General features: G+C 36.8%; 2 protein-coding genes across 7 annotated transcripts; one reads left to right on the top strand and one right to left on the bottom strand.

The window, feature by feature from the left end:
* Positions 1 to 302: 302 nt before the first annotated feature.
* LOC139971314 (TATA box-binding protein-associated factor RNA polymerase I subunit A-like) lies at positions 303 to 11,974 on the bottom strand. 5 transcript variants are annotated; one of them, XM_071977655.1, is made up of 11 exons: positions 11,759 to 11,974; positions 10,599 to 10,704; positions 9,811 to 9,925; positions 9,419 to 9,597; positions 8,345 to 8,409; positions 7,755 to 8,023; positions 6,071 to 6,195; positions 4,627 to 4,779; positions 3,183 to 3,382; positions 1,962 to 2,119; positions 303 to 1,425 (listed from the first exon to the last, which is right to left on the bottom strand). In XM_071977655.1, exons 2-11 carry the CDS (start codon positions 10,623 to 10,625, stop codon positions 1,313 to 1,315), a joined length of 1,404 nt encoding a protein of 467 aa, XP_071833756.1. In that variant the 5' UTR covers positions 10,626 to 10,704; positions 11,759 to 11,974; the 3' UTR covers positions 303 to 1,312. The 5 variants fall into 5 exon arrangements, with proteins under 5 accessions (XP_071833756.1, XP_071833757.1, XP_071833760.1 ...); XM_071977656.1 differs by lacking the exon at positions 11,759 to 11,974 and adding an exon at positions 11,233 to 11,558; XM_071977659.1 differs by lacking the exon at positions 10,599 to 10,704 and having other exon boundaries at positions 11,686 to 11,973.
* Positions 11,975 to 13,695: 1,721 nt separating this feature from the next.
* On the top strand, positions 13,696 to 20,670 carry LOC139971313 (multiple coagulation factor deficiency protein 2 homolog). Of its 2 annotated transcripts, XM_071977653.1 has the most exons (5): positions 13,696 to 13,852; positions 14,656 to 14,919; positions 15,918 to 15,994; positions 16,680 to 17,001; positions 18,041 to 18,181. In XM_071977653.1, the coding sequence occupies exons 2-4, from the start codon at positions 14,680 to 14,682 to the stop codon at positions 16,999 to 17,001; spliced, it is 639 nt and encodes a 212-aa protein (XP_071833754.1). In that variant the 5' UTR covers positions 13,696 to 13,852; positions 14,656 to 14,679; the 3' UTR covers positions 18,041 to 18,181. The 2 variants fall into 2 exon arrangements, with proteins under 2 accessions (XP_071833754.1, XP_071833755.1); XM_071977654.1 differs by lacking the exon at positions 16,680 to 17,001 and having other exon boundaries at positions 18,041 to 20,670.
* The last annotated feature ends 2,512 nt before the right edge of the window (positions 20,671 to 23,182 follow it).

Genomic DNA, 23,182 nt, shown 5'->3' with positions numbered 1-23,182 from the left:
GTCCAAAAAATCTAAGAAGTGGCAAATGTTTTTATTTAACTCTTTGACATCCATTAAACATTCAACAATAGTTTTGAAAATGGAGGGGCGAGGCATAGGGGCAGGGGGGTTGAGTTACCAAGCTGTTTTTTTGTCAATTATATGTATATTTATAACTAGGACTACTGGAAGATTAAGGGGGGCGATTTGGTCATTGACAAAATGTTCCTTAAGGAAGATTGACCATCGTTATAAATTCGTAAAAATGGAATTGAAATACTGCAACTGTTATGCATTATTAATCAAGATAAGTCAGTGAATAATTCAAATTTACGTAAGATTTATTCCTCCTATGTTTGCAAATACCAATACTCCATTTGAAATAAGTGAAATAAGAAACATATTAAATGCACTAGCAAATAGTTAAAAGAAGTTTAAAAGAATAAACCCTCAAAAACAGCTTTTACAAGAGGAAGACAAAACATAAATAAATGAAAGCACCAATGGGGGCAGCAGTCACATATCCTCAGTACAAACTCTATCTATGACATTAAGTAATTTCAAATGACCTCTGACCTTCAATTCGTGAGCAGTACAATGCAGCTGTACCTCAACATTCCTGCTAACCAGTAAGGTATGTAAACATTTAATTCCTGTGATCCATCTAAGTATTTTCAATCTTTACCCTTATCATGATGTGACTTTCTATGGTCCATTTATCAGCAACAGATCTATAATAAACTTAATTTGGTCTATATGAGCACTCCATTTCTATGTAAGAAGCATACAGAGTATTCAATGACCAAATATGACCCTTGAATAACCTTTTCACCATCAAGTTCTGAACCATACCACGTTAAAAACAATTCAAGGATTACGATGGGTTGCAATACCCACAGGAACATTTGATTCATAACAGAAATCTGAGCAATTTGACAGAACTTTGGTTTCTTGATATCAGGAACAGTCATCTCCAAACTATTTTAAAAAAATAAAAAATTTAGATTTGTTTGTTTCGCCATTGATTTTACATTAAATCACTAATGTCTTCCCGTCCACAGCCTTACACCACACTCGTAGTTTCAAACGTGATACTGGCTCTTAAAGGTTGCAACCCTTAGGCATTCAGCAAAGACATCAGGTTCCGCCCTTTCCCAGCATATCATCCTTTCTGTTAAACATGGATCTCAAGAGGCAAAGAGTTAGTCTTGTTTTACACTCCTAGTGGATACCAATGGTAAACTTCTCTCAAATTCACTGCCCGTTTCTTCGTTATTATACCATCTTCTTCTTTGGCATCACGGCTTGCTTTAGAGATACCAGACTTTTCTTTTTATTTGGAGACAGAAAGAGCCGTCATTTCTTTCGCTTTCTGTAATTTCCTTTGCAGGTGGTGATTTTGACCCTTAGAGAGCCACGTTTCCACTTTTTGAGCAAATTTACAATCTGAACAAATGATGAATATGGAAATAAAAAATAGTGTCAGAATTCTAAAAAAGAAATAAAAAAATTAGTCTGACACAGCGATCAAATGTACAAACAGAGCATCTCTTGAATAAAGTGAGAATCCTCTGAATCTCAAGATAGGAAGGTGATCATTTTCAAAGAATTTGGATTTATAGATATATTACATTTTCCCCACCTCCCTGTGCCACTCACCCCCTTCCCCCTCCCTACTGCAGACTTTACACTGCATGTATACTTCACATGGATAATCTAACTGATAGTACTTAAACAGTCAATTTCAATTCACAACACAGTGCTCTAAGTTCTTATTTAGCCAACCTGTTCTTGTTTTAACCGACATAAACAGACTAATATGCTAAATGGAGTTTGCTTTGGTGTTCACATGTTCATCAAATTTCACCCAAATGGCGTTTCTTACACAGTGGAATGACTCGTTGTGTGAACTAATGTCGCTGGTGGAAGCCAACACTCCTATTGATCGATTCTAACGGAGGTGGAACTTTCAAATGACTTACCCTTTCCTTGAAGATAAATAGCAGATATTGCCCTCAATGTTTGTAACTGCGGAGATTTTGTCGTCTTTAAGTTTCTTCTTGAGAAATACTGTGCTGGCCACCAGCTCTCTCTTTCTGTCCAACACTCTCGAACACTCACGAGCTCAGATTCCTCCTTACTGCAACACAATATGAAAAAATAACAAATAAATAAAACTTTAACTAACAAGAAGAAAATGATGATTTTATCAAGAAATGAACTCATTTTCTGGCATATAGGTTAAACTAAAAATGGAATGATTGATAGAAACTCGTTACCACAAATGGGAACATGACATTAACATTGGGGACAAGTATTAAATTAATCATTGTAAAATCGATGAAAAGGCTCTAAAGTATTATTTCTTTCCCTGTACAGAGAACTAACTAACCATTGCAAGGAAATCTAGAACTATTGTTTCAAACATTCCTTGCTTTAATTTACTTAAAGTGTTCTCTACTTGTATTTTGTGCAGTCATTTGGGCAGTCACTTACTTTCAAGGTTTCCTTTGATGTTGGCGGTTTGCCTTGACATTTTTAATTAATTATATTAAGCTTCATCTCTAAATTTGTTTTCTTTTTCATTTCTATTCAGGATTATTTTAAATTTGTACAAATTAAAATACTTTTTTGAATGGCACTAGTGGGCTTCTGTAAAAGTAAATTATATACACAAACGCAATTTGATGTGTTATCAATGCACTGTACCACAAAGTAGCGGGCAAATATATTATCCCAGATAGAGAAAAATGAATTTCAACAATGTAGAGTAAATTTTGCAATGATCATGAAGATGCAAACTGTTGCAAAATGTAATATTTTCAATCTGTCCTTTATAAAACATCTGTTTAGCTTCAGACTTATGCTAAACCTTTCACAGTCCTGGTGAAAAGGCATTAAGAATTGTAATATAATATCATGCAACAATGTTTAAGCTCAATTGAAAGAGATATGCACTTCTCACTTGTGCGGACATGAACTTGAGGTTTGAGACGACCCTGAAAGCTAGTAGTGACGACCAAAAAGAAGACTTACGAAATAATGAAATTTGGCACAAAGAGTGGTATGTCTGTAAACAAAGTTGTAAGCCAAGTGGCCGCTGTGCTGACGTTATATGGAGATTTCTCTTTAATTATTTGAAAGTTCCGTGGGTTAACGAACGATCAACAGATGTCGAGAGATGGAACGAGGAGGACACTCACCTATTGAGGACAGATTTCAAGAGATTCACAAAGAGTTCCCAGGGTGGTAATTCCTGACCAGAAGACGGGTAATCCAGCAGTCTGAACAGATGACGGAGACAGACTGAGTGGCTGGATTCAGGAGACTGAGGGACACTCCCTAGCAACAGCTGGATGTAATCCACTACCAAACTATCTGATGGTTGCTTGGTAACGATATCCTTAGAAAGAAATGAGATAGTAAACTTGAAAGAGAGATGTGGTATTCACACTTCTTAGCAACAGCTGGATGTAATCCACTACCAAACTATCTGATGGTTGCTTGGTAACGATATCCTTAGAAAGAAATGTGATAGTGAACTTGAAAGAGAGATGTGGTATTCACACTCCCTAGCAACAGCTGGATGTAATCCACTACCAAACTATCTGATGGTTGCTTGGTAACGATATCCTTAGAAAGAAATGTGATAGTGAACTTGAAAGAGAGATGTGGTATTCACACTCCCTAGCAACAGCTGGATGTAATCCACTACCAAACTATCGGATGGTTGCTTGGTAACGATATCCTTAGAAAGAAATGTGATAGTACACTTGAAAGAGAGATGTGGTATTCACACTCCCTAGCAACAGCTGGATGTAATCCACTACCAAACTATCGGACGGTTGCTTGGTAACGATGTCCTTAGAAAGAAATGTGATAGTGAACTTCAAGAGATGTGGTATTCATTTGTAATTTTAAAAGTACTATAAGTCAAGCAAAAGGAATCATTGCTTGTTGACACTGAAGTTGATGCCTTTGTTCAACTTGTTTCACTTTTAACAACGTTTGGAACAGAAGCATGAGTATTTTTAAAATAATTGTTCTACAACCATCAGAGAAACATTCAAAGTGTATTGTTCAATGTAAAGCATCCCGGCCATTTTTACACATTTTATCCAGCAAGTTTGGAGACACACTAGAATACATTTAATAAAGTTGGATGTACCACCTTCCAAACTACATAATACTTATGTATAAGTTTAGAGGGTCTGACGTTTTCATCCTATCAGAATCTTCTTCACATGTAGATGGTTTACCTACACAGGCAGTAGATGCAGCAGTTAGCTAACAGTGTTTCCCTCTCTTACATCATATTTAGAAAAGCCATATTTACCATCAAATTCACGAAACAAAGTAGAATAGAGAAAAGGGGTGAAATTGATACCTGTAATTCCAATCAACAGAATAGTATATACACAATGGAACAAAAGCATTTAAGGAAACTATCAAGTAATATTTGAGGTCCAAACCGACCTTTTATGATTTTAATCATGGCAGCCAAATTTCAGTTGAATGAATCAATTTCAATCAGTGATTTATTATGGATAAAAGTAAAGTAAATTTCAGAACACTGCTTGCATGAAGAAAAGACACTACAAAATTCTTTAGCCTACAAAATTTCACCAACTGCTTACAACTACTTACTTGCAACACTTCTATAAGTTTGGTATGAGACTCCCCAGATGACTTTAAGAAGTTGTACAAAAACTTGGGTGCATTCGGATTTTGCGGGTTCAACTGCCAGTATCTTCGATACGTTGCTTCAGCTTTTTCTGGCTGATTCAAGTACTGGTACAACTATATGCCAAAAGGAAAACAAAGAAACATATACTTTCTATATAAAATATCAACATTAAGGTAGAAAGGTCATGAAAAAGTTGTAGTTCAAATTGGTGATCCTTAAATCATACGTGAATGCTACAGTTATCGCTTATCCTTTTTATCTGAAGCAGGATTTTGCACTAAATCTAAACATGCTTTTCATACCAAAAGCACACATCACAACAGTTTTAATACCTGTGAGATGCTCAGCACCACCAGGCTTTCATATCAATCTGATCTATCATTGTTCTGCTTGCCAGTGTTGTTCATTACCAATTTGTCAACTTTTACCCAATGCAGATAATAATTTGATTCAGATTCATGACTCAATTTTGAGTCAGGAAAATCACTGGCGATGATTTGTCTCCCATCTTAAAGGCATTGAAGACTCGCCCCGAACCGTGTGCGGCCATCTGAAAACGTTAACTTTCCATTGATTGCAAGTGACGTTTTGTTTGTGTCACTACAAAATGCAGACAGTAATGAAACATGATACCTTGTTATCTTTAGCTGGACCTGAGATGTCCATTGCTGTATTGTTTGTACACTGTGCTGTGGGTATTGACTGCAGCTGTATGTACTGACTACACTAATGTCTAATTACCGACAGTAGCAAGCTGTGTGTGTGTATTTTCTGTGATCGATGGTGGTGTCTAACACTTCTGTTACACCTTATTCGAAACTAGGTCAGATTACCGGCATTAGACATTTCTTTTTGTGCGAGTCTTCACACCCTTTAAAATGGAGTGACCTCTTACGACTCTCTTGCTCTCATATTATAAATAATATTCTATTTTTCCTATATGATACAGGTAAACCTACTAATAATATACTCTCAATTTTATCACATAATATATATTCTAGCAAGAAAGTCTTATGTATATTATTTACACTATAGGTAATATATTCTCGCATCATCTGTGTGTCTCTACATACCATGAATAAAACTCCTTGATCCTTCTTTGGCAATCAAAATAATTTTTGGCAAAGTCCCAGTAACAACCATACATGGTTTGGTGCACTACAGACATTTAAGTTTCAAGATAGGATATGAACTGCTAAAAAAATAAATGTTTTCCCAATTAGGAAACATACACATGAAGTACTCTAAAGTCCTGAATTGTATTGCCTTTGGAATTTGTAATCAAATCTGAAACATTCTCAAAGTTTTCATTGCTGTATACAGTTTTGTACGCTATGAATGCTGTTAGACCAGGAACACTATGAATATGCTCTGATCAAAAGGTGATCCATTCTACATCTTTACCTCTGCCAGTTTGGTGATAAATATATCCCAGACACCAGGCTCATTTGTCACACGCACAAACTGGCAGATAGCCTGCATGGCAAGGTCTGCTTTTCTGGAAGGTTTGTCTCTATCAGGATGTTCATCTATTGATTTAAAATTGAATGATAAAGCATATTTGATATATATATATACACTTGAAATTAATCGACAGGAAGAAACACAAAAACAATTTCTCAAATTGCTCATTTGACTAAACCTAGGAGTACGGTGAGGTTACGTCCAGTGAGAGACTGCGTTTAAAGAGAACACAAAATCCAACCATTATCTTTGGCTTTACTAAACAACGTTTGAAGAACCAGCCCCACTCAGCCTCTAAACCACGAAGAAAAATCTTGCTCCTTCTTAAGGAGATATCCTAGTTTAAAGGTTCTCTTTGGGAGCTGCTGACATTTTGTAAATCTGTGATGTCATAGTGTCATTAGGATCTAAAACCTTTTTCTTTCTCTCTTTGTTATTCTTGTCAATTTTTTCAAGACGCAGAATGTTAAGTTTGTTAACAGTGCTGAAACTGGAACCAATGCCATCATTTGGTCATGATAAAAGCTCTCTCTCTACTCTTTTAGAGTAAACTTTTGCAAAATCCATCTCCATTTGCTGAAAATAAACATGGAAATAATTAAAGAGAAACAATGGAAAAATGAAACACATGTGGCTCAGTAATGATGTCATATTTAGACTTGATCAAGTCTCCAGCCTTGTGTGTGAAGGAACATTAAATCTTCCAAATGGAATGAGGATAATTCTTGCTGTTTGGGGAAAATTTGTTCATGACAATTAATGCTATCACAATGATTGATTATAATGGCTGGGGCCATGTGTAGAAAATGTCACTTTAACTGAAAGGGACTTTCAGGTGACAACCAATGTGAAACTTATATTGAAGACAAAAATATTCCACACACTGCTAGTTGAAAACTCCATCTCAATATAGCTAACACTAAACTTGAGATATGGTTGTTTTGAATGCAACCAATTTTGGCTCACTAAACCTTTGACTACTCCAGGAGACTGAACCACAGCTGGGTAGGGGGGGGGGGTGTCTGTGATGTCATCTGGGCAGATACCCTTCAAAAACTTCACTAACATTATTTTACTACTGTTGTTAATTTATCCTTATATTGAAATCAGACACATATTGGCTTGTCAAAAGTTCTCTGTACTTAGAATTTCCTCAAAATTGATCTTTTGTGTAGAAATATTCTGTTCCTCTGAGGGGTAAATGATCGACATTTACAGCTGAAGTTCCCTGAAGACATCATCCATTCTGATGTTGTCAGATGCATTTTATAAATATGACACAATAAGGAAGATTCATTTTTTCCCAATACAAAATGCTATCATGATTTTGTTTTTTATTCCCAACAGAAGCAAACCACAAGTACATATTCTCGGCCATGTAGGCGAATTAAACAAATGACTCAATATTCCGAAAAATCACAAACAGAGCAGGAGCAAAAGCAGAAGTGAAGGAGACAGTTCACATTGTTTTGTTTTGGTTGTCTTACAACAGTTGAGGATCATGGAAGATGAGTGTTTTTTTTGGGGGGGGGGGGTGTTAACTGGTTGGTCAATTTCAAATGTTTTGCAATGCTAGATGAGTCTATTTACAAAATGATTTCAAGAGAATATTAAGGTTCCATACCCTCTTCATCTTTCTCATTCTCCATAGCAGTTTGGTCATCGGTTTCCTTCAACCATTGTAAGTAAAGCAACATACCAGATAAAGCAAACCTTCTTAATTCCCATTCCGTTTCTAGCTCAATGTGAAATTTGTCGGCCAGGTATTTGAATGTAGGCAGAGGGGTCCTTCTCAGATCTTGTGCTTCATCTAAGTTACCATTGGCGATGAGATACAGGATATACTCCGCCGAAACATGGTTTCGTCTGAATCTGTCGTGCTTGCAGATTTCTCTTCGGAAAAAGAAAATTAAGGAGAGCAACCATTTTATCGACTGGATGCCTGCAAACTTATATCTGTTATTCTGAATGTTCATGTCCCAATTCTATTCCAATTTTTTGTATCCATATAAGTTGGTCAATTACTTTGACTCGAAAACTGAAAATGTCAAACGATTCATATTACAGTATATCAATTTGTAATTTTCCATAATGATTCACTATGATCATTAAAAATCTCAGATTATTCATAATACACAGATGCAAAAGCAGAAAACTATGTTTAGGGTAGTTTTTTATTTACCACAACACTTAACTGTTGATAAATGAACTTACCTGTAAAACACAGATCTCTCAAACTCGGTCTTATCTGGCAGTCTGGAAAGGCATTCTGCGCCAACCTAATCGTGAATAGGAAAAGAAAATGAATAAATGAATTTAATGCATAACTAAATCAATCAATCAATCAATCATAAACAAATGTGAATATAAATAAGCTCAACCTTTTCATAAGAGTTTGTTTGCTCTATTGGTAAGTTGGTCTATTTCCACAATATCTCCTCCCAAAGTAATATAAAATGTTGCCAACAACTAAAGGCAATTTAGACTAATTAAAATTTTACTGATGAGATAGGAGCAAAGAAATATTTGGCTAGAATGGAATTCAAAACCTGCAGTGATCTCAGGTCAAAGTTCAATGCTCTATTTCTTCTCTTCCTATCTGTATTTTCCTTTACTCTTTATTTACAAAATATTTATATTTCGACTGCTCAGACTGTCTTCTACACCTGGCAAAAAATCTCTCCATAGAAAATCATAACTACGTAAGTGCCTTCAAAATCTATAGGTGGCACTTTGGGTAAAATATTAAAAAGAAACATACAGTCACTTTCAATGTCACTATGACAGGCTTTTCAACTGGACCTTAACTACCAATCATTCAGCGTTGAGATCTAGATAAGTCATGTGCACAACAGCACATACTGCCATCTCATTCCCATTATGGTACCTACTATGGGAAATGATTGATACACCTGACCCCTCTTTGCTTTCGGTGGGAAAATTCACTGTGGCATATTGGGTTCTTTAATGTTGGAAAACAATAACAAATATACAAAGCTAATGTAGTATTTAAACTTTACTTGGCAACGTCCATCTTGTATTTTGAATCATACAACTTTAAATCAGGTGAACAGTAATAAGGAATGCCAAGTGTGCAATAATACAACAAATCTCTACGAAGGCTACACGAAGTCTGTTCCTGCTTTCATCCTCCTACAAGCCAAAATCTCGCCCCCACCCCACCCCTTCCCTCCACAAAATGTGAAAACCATGAAAATCAACTTGTAATTTGTGAAATGTTTCATTTAGTCACAGAATAATTTAATAACCAAAAATAATATAACTTGCCTGCCATATCTCACACCATTTGGGTTTTTGTTCACAAATAAATTGACAAGCCTTGGCATGGTAGTAAACCTGTAGACATTTCCATACCTCCTGCCAATCCCCTTTCATTACACTTTCCAACAAGTGTCCTTGAACTCTGAGTTGAGATATCTTCATATCATCCTTGATAGAGGTGCTAACTGGCAAGAAAACCAAAAAAGCATTAATGATGTATCTTTCTGTGGTGCTTCTCCAACGGTACTGAAGTTTTTTAATATTTTTTTTTATGGAAGTCTTGGTTATCTAGGGTTACAAAGAGTGTTACACCTACAATGCAGCTAGCCTATTGACCAAACCTCATTGTTTTACTACCAATGTTTATACTACTGTATAATGAAAGTGACAATGCTCACCATCTATAGCATCCCTGAGACCAGGTAGGACTTTAGTGTATTGTTTTTTCAACTTTTCCTGTGATGGCTTAGTTTTATCTTCAACTTTATGCATGGTTGCTGCAATCTGTAGGATCTGCAAAAACAAGAGCAAAAGACAACGAATGTAACTGTCCATATAAGCAGAGTTAGTGGCACGACCATGTAATATAACAATAAGGAATCTCAACAAGATTAATAAAACATAATCAGAAAAATGAAGGGAAAAAGACAGGATATCCATCAAGTTTACTGAAATCAAAAATATTGCTGTTACGAAGTTCTGAATGGTTTTTATCGACTTGGTACATGTTAGTACCAATAGCTATAAAAAGATTTCCCGTTTTTAATTTTGTAATGTAAATAATTTACAGACCTACTGTATATGCAAAAATACAGAAGAGATGGAAAAGCATTATGAGTCACGAAATGGTTAACAATAGTAGTTCTGTTTTTAATACAATGCCATATTATATCATTTTGGGGCTTGTTACTAATTGGTTCCCTGAAGCTCCAGTTTAAGAAGGATGCTCAGTCACAATGGAGGCTAAGCTGCAAGAAGCTACATAAGTGCGACTGAACACTATAGTGGCAACACTATATTTAAGAAGTACAACCGATTTTTGAATACCCTCATACTATGAGCTCACAGCTTTACAATGAATGCTTTAATATGTATGAGATGTTTGGATTTTCATTCACATGGCTTCCAAGATAGGTTTTATACATATAAATGGGAGGTAGTCTTTAATTCCTCCGCAATAATTTACCAACGGTGTTGCATTCCGATTATGCATGGTGTAGCGGTATGAGTGTCCACTTCATTAACTTTAGATTCCTGGTTTGACACCATACCAGAGACCAGATTCTGTTGACCTTGTAGAGGACTTCACTTTTCTTAAATCGGAAGTGCGCCCTCATTTTTATAAGATTAATTATGATCGATAATCACTCCATCAATGTCATGACTAATTCTAGGTCAAGAGACATTGGTTTCGATAGAACAATGGATGGTTTTATTCCGACGAACGATAAGCGAAATCTGTCACACAACGATAGAATATATAGCTACTTACGACTTACGACTAGGACTTGGATTACGATATTCAACGGATCGACAACGCTTATACTTACGACGAAATTACGCTTAAACGGAAAACTTTTGTTTTTCCCGACTTTTATTCAATATCAAATCGGATATGTGTTGCCCCCGCTTCCGGGCGAATTGTTTTTATGGATTAGGATTTTGATAGCGGAATTTGTGTTTGGATTTTTAATTGGATCCTGTCTGTAGGATTCGTACGAGACGGCGACCTAGCGCAAATAGGACTGTAGTGTTTGAGGTGAGTGACGTACTTTTATATTTCATATAATTTACCACCTAATAACCCTAGCGTCCAAAACCTAATGAAAAATGCTGCTTGTTTTGGAAGTGCTTTGAACAGAGTCTTCTGTGGAGTTAGTTATTCAGGTTTGTGAATTGGAAAATGGGGTTTCAAACAACTTTGTTCAACCATAGAAACAGAAACGGAGAAACAGAAACACTTGTTAATCTGGGACGAAACATTGGAATCAGGGACTGTCCCCACAATTCAGGGGCATCTGGTCACCTTAACCTAAGCATCTTCCTCAAGACTGCCTGTTAGTTTTCCAAAATACACCAACGGCAGATGTGTTTGCATTAGGCCTAAATATAGGCTAGCCACCAGTAATATGTTTCGCTAAGCGCAACAACATTATCATATTTTGCGTACTGTAGGCTGATTGAAAAGGCACATGCTTTAGCCTAGAGGCCTAAGCCTATACTATTCTCAGTGTTGCTATCGTATGCAGTGACTGTAGGCCTAGTACTAGTACCTGTTATATCCAAAACTTAGCTTGATTCAAGTGATGACGGATGGGATACGGAATGAAAAGCAGTTAAAATTACCAGTCCTTGAAACGTTTAAAAATAATAACACTTAGGTAGATCGATCCCTTGGCTCGGCACAACAACATTAAAAAATAAAGCTAATTTCACTTTCTCGCGTAACACCTCACAGTATTTTGTTCTGCGTGTCTGAGGAACGTGCACGTTCACGTAGTATTCGGCCTCCGTCTGTGAATATAGCAAATTGGCCAGAAACACTGGATATAGCTATACGTCAGGGCCGTCTTAACGCATGGGCCCACTGGGCCATGGCCCAGGGCCCCGCGATGTCAGGGGCCCCGAAATCGTAGTAACCCCATGTCTTAATCTGGGAGGAAAACTTATAGAATAGGCCATTATGCCTGATTGAATTCGATACCTGACAACTTGTGACGAGAGTTGGTGAAACACTTGAGAGTTTGACATTAAATATTCGAATCTGAGTTGGCAACCCTGGAATATTGTTAGGGAAGGGATGGAGGGCAACTGGAAGATTACTCTTCTATAATGTATTTCAGCTTTTAGATATATCACGTATGTTATTCAGCTAAAGTTTTATGCTTTATGCGCGATATCTGAGAGAGGGGTGGTAAATGCAGGCATGTCTATGCTTGAGCGATTGTCAAGGATGTCAATTTTTCACGCAACTTTTTCGAACTCACTTGATTGAGAGGCCCCGCTCCATTGCTGGGCCCAGGGCCCGGTGATCTCTTAAGACGGCCCTGTAGCTATACTTCCACCAAATCAGATAAAACACTATCAGTGGAGAGAGAGTGTCTTTGTCGTATTGTTCACGTCTAGGAATCGCACGGTTTGAACAAAAACACATTTTTTTCCTTCATGTTATAGTGCGTTTTGATTACCGATTTGTTTGGCACAGGTTTGTTCCACAAACTCTTTGTTTGTTTGTTTTATTCGCACTCAGATTGTTCAAAATACAAAATATAACAGATCTGGACATTATAGAACGGAACAGATAGAAAAGAACAAAAAGAGTAACAGGAGCTAAACCTGGCCATTGGGCTACAGTACGTCGGCCCATGCATTTCCATTGGTGCCCTGGAGACAAAAAATTGCACTTTCAAAGGTAAATTCTAATAAAACCAATAAATAAGACTCTATAACAACGCACATATTGCACATCATTCTGAAAAGTGCCTCCCCCCTCCCCCACACCCAATATTACATGAGATGCTTTCAGGCGCATAGCCAGGAATTTGCCAAGGGAGGGGCGAAACTGTAGATTCGGCATTGCTAACTATCTAAGCGTAGCGCCACCATGATTGGCGCGAAGCGTACAAGAAAATTTTGGCTGAAAATACCTCCCACATCGATCGCTGGAAATGGCACTTCCCAGGCCTTGTAAGTTGCATCTTAGCATTTTCTCTTTTGAATATACTAGGGATATCATAAAAACATTTAAAAAAAAATTAAAAAATATGCTCAAGGGGGGCGGCTTCCCCCTTCGCTCCCCCCCCCTTGGCTACGCGCCTGGATGCTTTAAAAAGACGAGAAGGCTTGATGGATTTGATATGATTTGGAAGAGCATTCCATTCCTGAATTGCCGTGAAGTAGAAATTAGAGCTATAACCACCCTTAGAATCAACAGTAACATAGAAATTGTGATGTCTTGAACGAGTCCGCTAATTATGAATAACGGAGGTTTTGGTGAAATTGGTGGTGAGGTAGGGAGAACTACAGATTTTATGTGCATGAATTTAGCTCTACGTACTCTCTACGGATAAAAATCCAAGACCGGGAATTTCCTCCTGCCCAACATGGAATCTTTGGCGCTGCATAGGCTAAGTATGAAGCAAGCCACTTTATTGTGTGTAATTTGAAGCTCCTTTTTAAGAGTTGTATTGAGGCATGTGAACCAAGAACAAGAAGAGTAGTCAAAAAGACATTGAATAAGGTCCATGCACCGTTGGGCAAACTGCAAACAGCACCGGCAAACTGCAAACTGCACCATTGGGCAAACTGGGCAGCCTTTAAATCTTCATCAGCTGTTCTTGTGTAAACTACACGTAATGCTTACCTCCTGCTGATAACCTCCGAGTCCGACCTTTAAATCTCGGTTAAAAAACCCGATATTCCCTGATCTAAAGTAGAAAGGTACATGGTATGCTTCTTATCACTCCTTAGCAGCAGTGTATTTCCGAGAGGATCACTGCATCTATCGCGTTGAATTTACTGAAACACGTTTATTATTGTTAGCCTAACGATGTCAGATAAAACCTAGCCTACTTGTTAGTGTTATATTGTTATGTATTAACACGTTACTGTAGTGTACTTTATTAACTCAATACTAGGCATATGTCGGTGTGTGGCCCAGAATGGATATGAGGCCATGAAATATTTCAAGCAGGGTATGAAATACTTTCATACAGGCATATGCATATGTTTCACTCTTGACTTCAACAGTAATCCAGTATGTAATACTAATACTTCTGTACTACTAGTACTAGGATAAGTTGCTTTCTAAGACAGAATCTTCTAAGCTTACTGTACTGTAGATGTAGATGGTCCAAAGTTACTACAGTGTGTTTTACTAAAAAGAAATTATGATGGATTGCTCCTTGTCCAAACAGGTGCTGTTAGTTTGCCTGAACAATGCAATTAACAGCTTGAGCTCAGATTATTGTACAATGATAATATTCAAAGTTTCTTTCGCTAGCACGAGCTCTGAAAACGTGTAAGCTAGCCTTGCTTCTACATGTTTGCGTTGATACCTAACATAAGTACTTTTGAAGTAATAAACACCCTTTGTGACATAAGTGTGATATGTAACATATCGTATAGCAAGTTTCCATGAAAAATAAGGTTGAATGTGGTGAGGTTCTGTGGTAACCGTCTTTAATTGTTTAGTTACGTTAATATATCTTGCAGCTCATTTAGTATTTTCACCGTTTTTGAAGGTTGAAGAAAGCTTTGTTACAGCAATGATGAAGGTTTTCTTCTTTGTGGTTGCCACAATAGCCATTGTGGCAGCACAAAATAATGAGGTACCTGTCCAGCAGCAACAAGGTGTCCCAGTCCAAAACCAAGGACAGCAACAAATCAAGATTGATCATTTAAATCAGGAACAGCAAGTGCAATTACAACAGCAGCAAATATTGGCCCAACAGCAACTACAACAACAACAACAGCAACAACAAATGGAACAGCAACCTCAGGGACAGGTACAATATACAAGATGTCATTTTGAATACATGTATGAAGCATCTACCCTGGCCTTTATCAGTTACTGAACTGGGCGGATAATAATAAGTCGTGTTATTGTACAAATATATTTTGTACTATTCAGATAAAGACTTCGGTCACTTGTTTTAATATTTATTTTGATATGGATGATTGATTGTCATATAGTTTGTATTGGATAAAAACTCCTTCCATGCTGTAGGACGTGGATCAAAGTAGGTGATCTGCAATGTCATCATGACATATACCAAGAGGTTTACTTTTCTATCATAATCTTGCTGATTTATCATTGGAATGTGATACAATATGTATTTGGAAATGTTTGCTCAATTCTCATAGTTCACTGTATTTAAACTTTCGTCATTTTTTCGCGTAGAAGTATGATTTTCCCTTGAGGATGAACGATCTAAATATTTTAAAGAAAGCCAGGAGATGTTTTAGGCACAATTGCGAATATGACATCATTTCCCAGCTGTTTCGAGATGAATTCAAAAAAATTGTAAGATTCATGAATATCTCTTGCAATATGCAGTTTGGCGTAAAGATGCAGAGAATTTTCAGCAATGTTGTTCAGCTCTCAGATTCAGCCAGCTGAATATCCCTATTAATAATGACAGTCTCAACAGTTTTAAAATGCATCATTTGAAGTATCATGCACAGTGTTTAACTTCTTAATCTTTCATATCTATGTGGATATTATTAAATATGTTTGTTTTGGTCTGTGAAAAGATGTCTACAAAGTGAAAAGATTAGAAGTTTATTGGCCAAACCATCACATGATGATTACATAGATTGCAAACACGAGGTGAAAATTTCCTGGCGCTTTCTGCAAATATCATGTCATGTTATATCATTTGTCCTATCTTCAACAGTGTTTTGGGAAGGTCTTTTCCATGGGTTTCCACCCTCAAAGTGGAGGAACCTAACTTAAAGAATTTAAGACTCATTAATTTGGGATCTTATGTTTGTTCTTCCCTAGCATGGAGTAGTTAATAATGTAGCCGGTGGCGGTGGTCGTAATCTTATCAGAGACAAGACCCACATACAGGATAGAGAGTAAGTAACATTTATTATGGTTTTCACTATAAACTAGTCATTTTTGGCCCTGCTTCACCTACTTACTGTATCTTCTCCTTTGCTTTTGCAAATATGCCCTTGCTTCATTTCATAGCTCATCGGACTGTTTAAATCAGTTGTAACAACAATTTAAGGTCAGTAATTAGGCACACATGAGGGGTACAAAGGCATCCATCACCTTTAGCTTTCTACTGTCACTTTATTTTGCAATTTCATTTGGTGTCCACGATGTTACTGATAAATCATACAGAACTATATCATCAAAGCTCTTCTTTACAAATTCACTCTACTATTGACCTGTTTACAGTTGCACAAGACTACCACATTAACACTTGTATAGTTCTCCATAACACTGTTCATGTATTTGTTCTCGTACGGGAGGTGGGGGGGGGGGATTCTCCATGTTTCTCATTTGTTCGCTTTCATTCTCTTTGCTATTTTCTGCATGTCTTGTTAATGCTTCTTTACTGCAAACATCTTTCTTATCTTTATCAAATTGACAAGATTTCCCCAATTCCTTAGTACTGTCACTTTCATAATCTAAACTATAGCATTCATTAATAAGGTGTGTTATTTTTAAAGGCAATTTCTGCAATTTCAACCATCCACTCTCGATCTCTGAGTATGAGGCATTTCCATGTTAACTCCATGGTTACCCCTTCAGACACATGATGCACGATTTGCAAGGAGTGGCCGAATTCGGAAACTTCCTTCAGGAGATGACGGATGACGAGTTACAATTCCACTACTTTAAAATTCACGACACTGACCACAATAACCGACTGGATGGCTTAGAAGTATTGCAAGCCGTGTCCCATTATGATAGCTCTCATGATGCAGACCCCAGCAAAGAGAGGGAAAGCCCATCTGAAGAAGAACTCGAAGACATGGTAGACACCGTCCTCTATGACGATGATCGAAACCGCGACGGATACATAGATTACCTTGAATTCTCAAAGTCACTCCTTCATAAAACTAGCACATAGGTTAGTAATTTCTGTGTGGGTACAAACACTATAGTAGTAAGGAAGTACATAACAAAATGAAACTAAACAATAGCCGGCTGGGAAGTAAGGCACTAAGTGTCCTAACTGTAGGTCATGAAGATAAAGATGGTATTTTCTTGGCATATGTGATCCCTATAGAAGGATATATGTCGTGGATGCAATATATGTTTTTGCCAGATGTATCCTGTGTGGCCACCATTGTGGAATGAAGGTCTTGGCTGAGAGATCATATATTTTTTTGTGGAGGACATGGCTTCTTTGACTGCATGTGGGAAGCAGGAAAAGTTTGTGACTTCATACATCTTCATGCATTTGTGGCTGGACTAAACTTGAAGGTCTTTGCCATTATGGATCCATAGGTTAAATTTGTTTGAATGACACGGCCCTTAGCAGAACCCAAAAAAATGATGCAAGGTGGAACAACACTTTGCACTTTTCTACTAGTTTGTAAGGTGGTATAGGTTAGAATTTCCCAAAATATATATTTTTTTATCAGGTTGAGATCTTTAAAATCATTTTTTCAGCATCAATAATATTTCCTCTCCATCTGCATTTGCAATACCTGTTTCCAAATTCATCTTTAATACACTATTTCATACATCTGGTGGTGGGTGCACATGCTTGTGAAAATCATATCTGCTAGTTTATACTTAATGTAATCTTGTCTTTTCCCACAGTGCCTGTTCTAATCATTCTGAAGACAGTTTTCTTTTAAATGTTAAAAGGGTTCACACAGTGATGAAATATGATGTGTGTTGGAGGGGGTGGTGGGGGGGGTAGGGAGTAGTGTGGTGGGAGAGAGAATGTATGACCTTAAAATCCAAATTCATTTTCTCACTGAAAGTTGAAATTTTCTGAAAATTTCCAGAGTTAGCAATTCTTTGTGTTTTTGAAATGTGTTATTTAACTACATTTACTTGCGATGTAAATAGTATTGGAAATTATTAAAGTAATTAAGAAAGCTGCTTTAGAGCTGATTGTGACTTTTTCTGTTTTTTTTTTGTTTCTTTCAATACAGACACATAAAGCTTCATTTGAATGGTGTTATCGATCAAGATGGGCAAGACATGTCAGAGAAGGAGCTGGAATTACATTACTTCAAAATGCACGACTACGATAACAACATGAAACTAGACGGCCTGGAGATTATGCAAGCCGTGTCTCACTTTCACCACGAGGGCGCATCCGATGACTCTACGCCGTTAGACGACGATGAATTGATGCGGCTCATAGACCCTATCCTGGAGGAAGATGACAAGAACAAAGACGGTTTCGTAGATTATCCAGAATTTGCAGCCAACAAAGTATGATAGATCACAACGTTTGAAGCTTCATGTAGGTTTTTGGAAGAAATTAGATAAAAACAAATGCACTGTATTGCAGAAACTGTTACACATCAATATTTAAAAGGAAAGGGTTTCCTGCTGATTGTGGTTGCTACAATGGTGTTGCACCCACAACAACTGCACCTCTTCATATGCTAAACAGCTCGCTTTATCGTTTCCGGATACTAAGCTCAGTCAAGTAGGTCTTCCATCTTAGAGTCGGATATGGATAAGATAGGAACTAGAGCCAGAGGCATGATATTATTAGCCGTATGTTTAATCAATGTAAGCGGTATCAATGCGAGATACCGGTAACATTTATTCACATTGAGTAAATTCTTGGTGTGTTTGGCAAATAGTGTTGGAAATTGGGTGAGTGCCAAATGCAAGTTGGTTTGTAACTCTGTGCCATTCTAGACAGCCATGTTAAATAACTCTCTGATGTCAGATACCCCGGCTCCTACCCCCCTCCTCCCCCTCCTCCCCAATCTGGCTCCTACCCCCCTCCTCCCCCCTCCTCCCCAATCAAAGAATCTGGTGTGGTTGCAACTATCTGAATCCTGGTCCTCATCAGCAAGTTGTTAACATTTTAATCCATTCCAGGGTATTCTGCTTCAGTTGTTAAATTTATGCCCAAATGTCATTTTTCCTGGTACAAGTTTAATGAACCTATGATAGTAACATGTATTGTTTGCAAATACCTCTGATCTCCTCTGAGGGTGGACTACTGAACCACCAGATTGTGTTTCTCTCAAATTCAACTCAAAAGACATCTTTAAATGTGCTACAATTTTGATCAGATTTTTCTTCCTTTGTAAAAATATGTGTGTTGTAAACAGTTCACCTAAGTTAATAATTGACAGAGTGCCTATATCACTATGCAGTCACAGCCGTGCCTTACCAATATTTCTACATTGATAATTCCTTTCATACTGCCACTATTACTTTTGTCTTCCATATTTGTTTTCCAGTGGTATCCAAACATTTTGACAATAATTCCTTCTTTTTTTTTCTCTTTTTTTACGGTAGCAGAGATCGACTGTCACAATTTAACTAAATCTTTAGGTTAACAAAAACTCATGACATTTACATTGTAGCATCTCCCACCATGTAATGTAGATGTCAGAGAGTATATTTTTTACTATGTTTACCTGACTATTACAACAGCTGCGTAGCTTTGAGAAAGTCAGTATGCTCTTTCTCTATTTCTCTCTATCTTCTATAGTTATATTTACATATTTGTAGCCTAACTGTCAGGCAAACACCATTGCTATAGTAGACATACTAGGCCTAGCCTAATTTGCACTTTCCCACACCCAAATCAAATTTGATATTGTCATCAAATAATCGTGGCAAATGTCAGTTGATACATGGCATTCGTATGGAAGAATGATGTTTCTACATCGCACATACCTAAACGTCATACAATATATTTTTTCCCCTATGTTGTTCTGGTTGGGATTGCACAAGGAATGAAGTTAAGTACTGAAAGGGTTATCAGTTGATTACAAAAGTTCATCAGGTTTTGGTACCAAATATGCTAGAAAATCAAATAATGGTCACTCATATCCAAATTGAAACCATTCACAAATTGAACTTCATTTATTAAACACCTTGATGTGTGGCAATAATTGGCAGTGTCAGGATTTGCAGGAAAAGTATGCTTAAAACCTTGAAGGAAAAGTATGCTTAAAACCTTTAGAGAAAGTATGCTTAAAACCCTTATGGAAAGTGTGCTTCAAACCCCTAAGGGAAGTATGCTTACAACCCTTAGGGAAAGTGTGCTTAAAACCTAGAGGAAAAGTTTGCTTAAAACCCTTATGGAAAGTGTGCTTAAAACCCATAGGGAAAGTATGCTTAAAACCTAGAGGAAAAGTATGCTTAAAACCTTTAGAGAAAATATGCTTACGACCCTTAGGGAAAGTGTGCTGAAAATCTTGAGGGAAGGTATGCATAAAATCTTAGAGAATGTATGCATAAAATCTTAGAGAATGTATGCTTAAAACCTTGAGAGGAAGTATGCTTAAAACCCTGAGAGAAAGTATGCTTAAAACCTTGAGGGAAAGTATGCTTAAAACCTTGGTGCAGTTTTCCGCTTGCTGTAATTCAAAGGCAAATGCTAATGACGTTCACCAGTCGTAAACTTTTAAGTACACAGATACCTTACTCAAATGGTGTTTACTAATATTGAAGTATATGGTTCCACTAAATCAGTGTGTGATTGATCTTCAGTTTGTGTAGCAATGTTTCTATGTGGGCCATATGCAGACCTGATAAGAACAGGTCAGGGTTGCTACAGACTGGGGCCTTGGGTCAACAAGGGGGTCGGGGAAATATGGGATAAATAACAATGTATTCTCATTTTCATAATATACTTGGAAAAATGGGATCCTTTGACATGATTGTCCCCAGGGCCTGACTTGGCTCTTGATGTCCCTTGCTGGAAATATTGTTGATCCATGTGTAATTATTCATATAATTTCTTGTATTTAAAAAAAAAATGGGCTGTGTATATTTGACAAAGCTCTATTCTGTATAGACAAAACTCGATAAAATCACAATAAGCCGTTCAATAACTTAAAAGATCTGTTTAAACCTTGACTTTTAATTTTAAGTTCTTTCATATTGCATGTGGTATTATGGATAATCGTTTGGTTCTATATCTTCTGAATTAGCCATTAAATTGCCCTCCATTAAAATGTTACATTGATATTACTTAAAAAATCATTTATGAGAATAGTGTTATAGTTTTCTATAAAAGAAATCTCTTTTTTACTAAAATATAATATCATATGTATGGAGTATTTTGTGACGTGGTCACTTGATCTGAAACCGAAATTACTAGCTGCAGGGGAAACAGAGAAGGAAGTATAACTTGAAAAATAATTATTTCAGATATAATATAGGTCTTGAGGAAATAATAAAAAATTAGTGGTTTGTTCAGTTCATAAATGAAGAATGTTAGTTTGTTTTGCCGCCCATATTTCATTCAGTCAAATAATGCCTGTCGTGTCAATGCAGAGTATCTATTAATGGCCAAGAGATAGGTCTTGGTCTTGGTTCATGAGGTCTGCTGTTTCAAGTGTTAAACAATGTGACGTGAAAACATATTTCAGTAGTAGACAATAAAGGTCATTATATCTTGCATTTTTATTAAATATTTCTAATGACGCTATGTTTGAATAACTATGAAGAAAAATTATACATATATAATGTCTAATGTTCAGACTATGAAAGCCTGTAACCGCTATCTTAGACTTACAAACCTTATCGTAACTTATCCTATTTTCATTTCATCAATTGATCGTTATTATAAATTGATGCCAAACCATGCATTCCAAAACTTTGTCAGTTTAAAGAATTAGAGAGAGGGATTTGAGAATATCTAATCTTAACTTTGATATTTCCTTCCTCTCTGTTATATTGACTTCTCTCTGGGAGGGATATACGTTGAACTCTTTGTAAATGAATTTATGTCAAGAATGTTGTAATTTGTGTGATATTTCGTAGGGATATTGACATCATACTTGCTCATCTCTTCAGTTTATACATCTTGTAAATTTGATGCCATCTATCGTTTCATCATGGAATAAATGATTTTGCGGGAATTTAAATCTATGTGTTCTATAGCATTTTGTTTTCAGTTCAAAATTTGCCTTCATGATGAAAGCGATACGAAAATAAAATGATAGTTAAAATTGTGATATTCATTCATCGTCACATTGTACTTTTAGCAAGGCAAAATGAAAGATGCCTTCAGTCGTAGCCTGTCCTGATCACCGTAGGGATTACATTGGGTGACAAAAGCGAGTGACCGGGAGGGGAGGGGACGTATTTGAAATAAAAACACGGCATGAAAGTTTCCAAATAAAGAGGAAAATGACGTCTACTCAGGCGTCTACGAATGATCGACAATGCGAAACTTAAGGCAACCCCAACTCCCTCCCCATAAACTCCCCCTCCCCGGCCCATGCACCCCACCCTCAAAAAGGGTTACACGAATTACGATAGAGCCCTCAATTAAGCAATTTGGTTTTTGTCTGAATGCAGACAAGCCACAAAGCGTAATTTAGTTTTGTTTAATACGCCAGAAGTAGTATTGACACGCAGACAGGTTATATATATAATATATTGGCAAATGATATATACAAGAGCAGCAATCGTGTTTGAGTGGCCCGTAGTTTGGTTCGGAGGGTTCAAGAACAGAAGTTATCACTGAGTTATGATGTTTTATAAGTATACCCTACATTCAAATAACACAAATAACAACAAACTCACACCCAAAGACAAATATGCGCTAAAAAAACACATAAAGGTTACATATGATTGCGTGGTCGAGAATCTCAAATGTGTCCCAATTTTTCAAGTTTATATATTATATCACATCCACGGATTCATTATGGGGAGAATAGAGTGTAGCTTAACGACCCCCGGGACTACACAATCTCATTTAAAAATTCATAAATCCGTCCCTGCATCCTGTTTTTCTTTCAAGACATTTTCCCTTTCTCAGTTGTTAGAATTATTCGTCAGTTAATTAACTTATCTTCACACAAAGAGACTACGTGAGTCTTCGCATTTTTTTTTATTAGTATTTGATAGCAGATGTTTTCTAGTTTTACCAACAATGGTCAACCAAGCGGGAGGCGAGCTCTTATTGTTAATTATGATGGTCATTTTTCTTTTATTTCGTTTTGAACCCTTTTCTGCTTATTCTTTTTTTTTTTAGCTTTTATCGTTTAGTTTTCTTCTTTCATAGCTCCATATATTGGCATTTAGCGGTATTACCGTAAACCTTACCTTGTCGAACGATAATCAGGTTATCGAACAATAGC

This window comes from Apostichopus japonicus, chromosome 8 (genome assembly GCF_037975245.1).
Source record: "Apostichopus japonicus isolate 1M-3 chromosome 8, ASM3797524v1, whole genome shotgun sequence".
Taxonomy (NCBI): Eukaryota; Metazoa; Echinodermata; class Holothuroidea; order Aspidochirotida; family Stichopodidae; genus Apostichopus; species Apostichopus japonicus.
The sequence above is the reverse complement of the archived record's forward strand: the minus strand, read 5'-3'. Positions and strand labels throughout refer to the sequence as shown.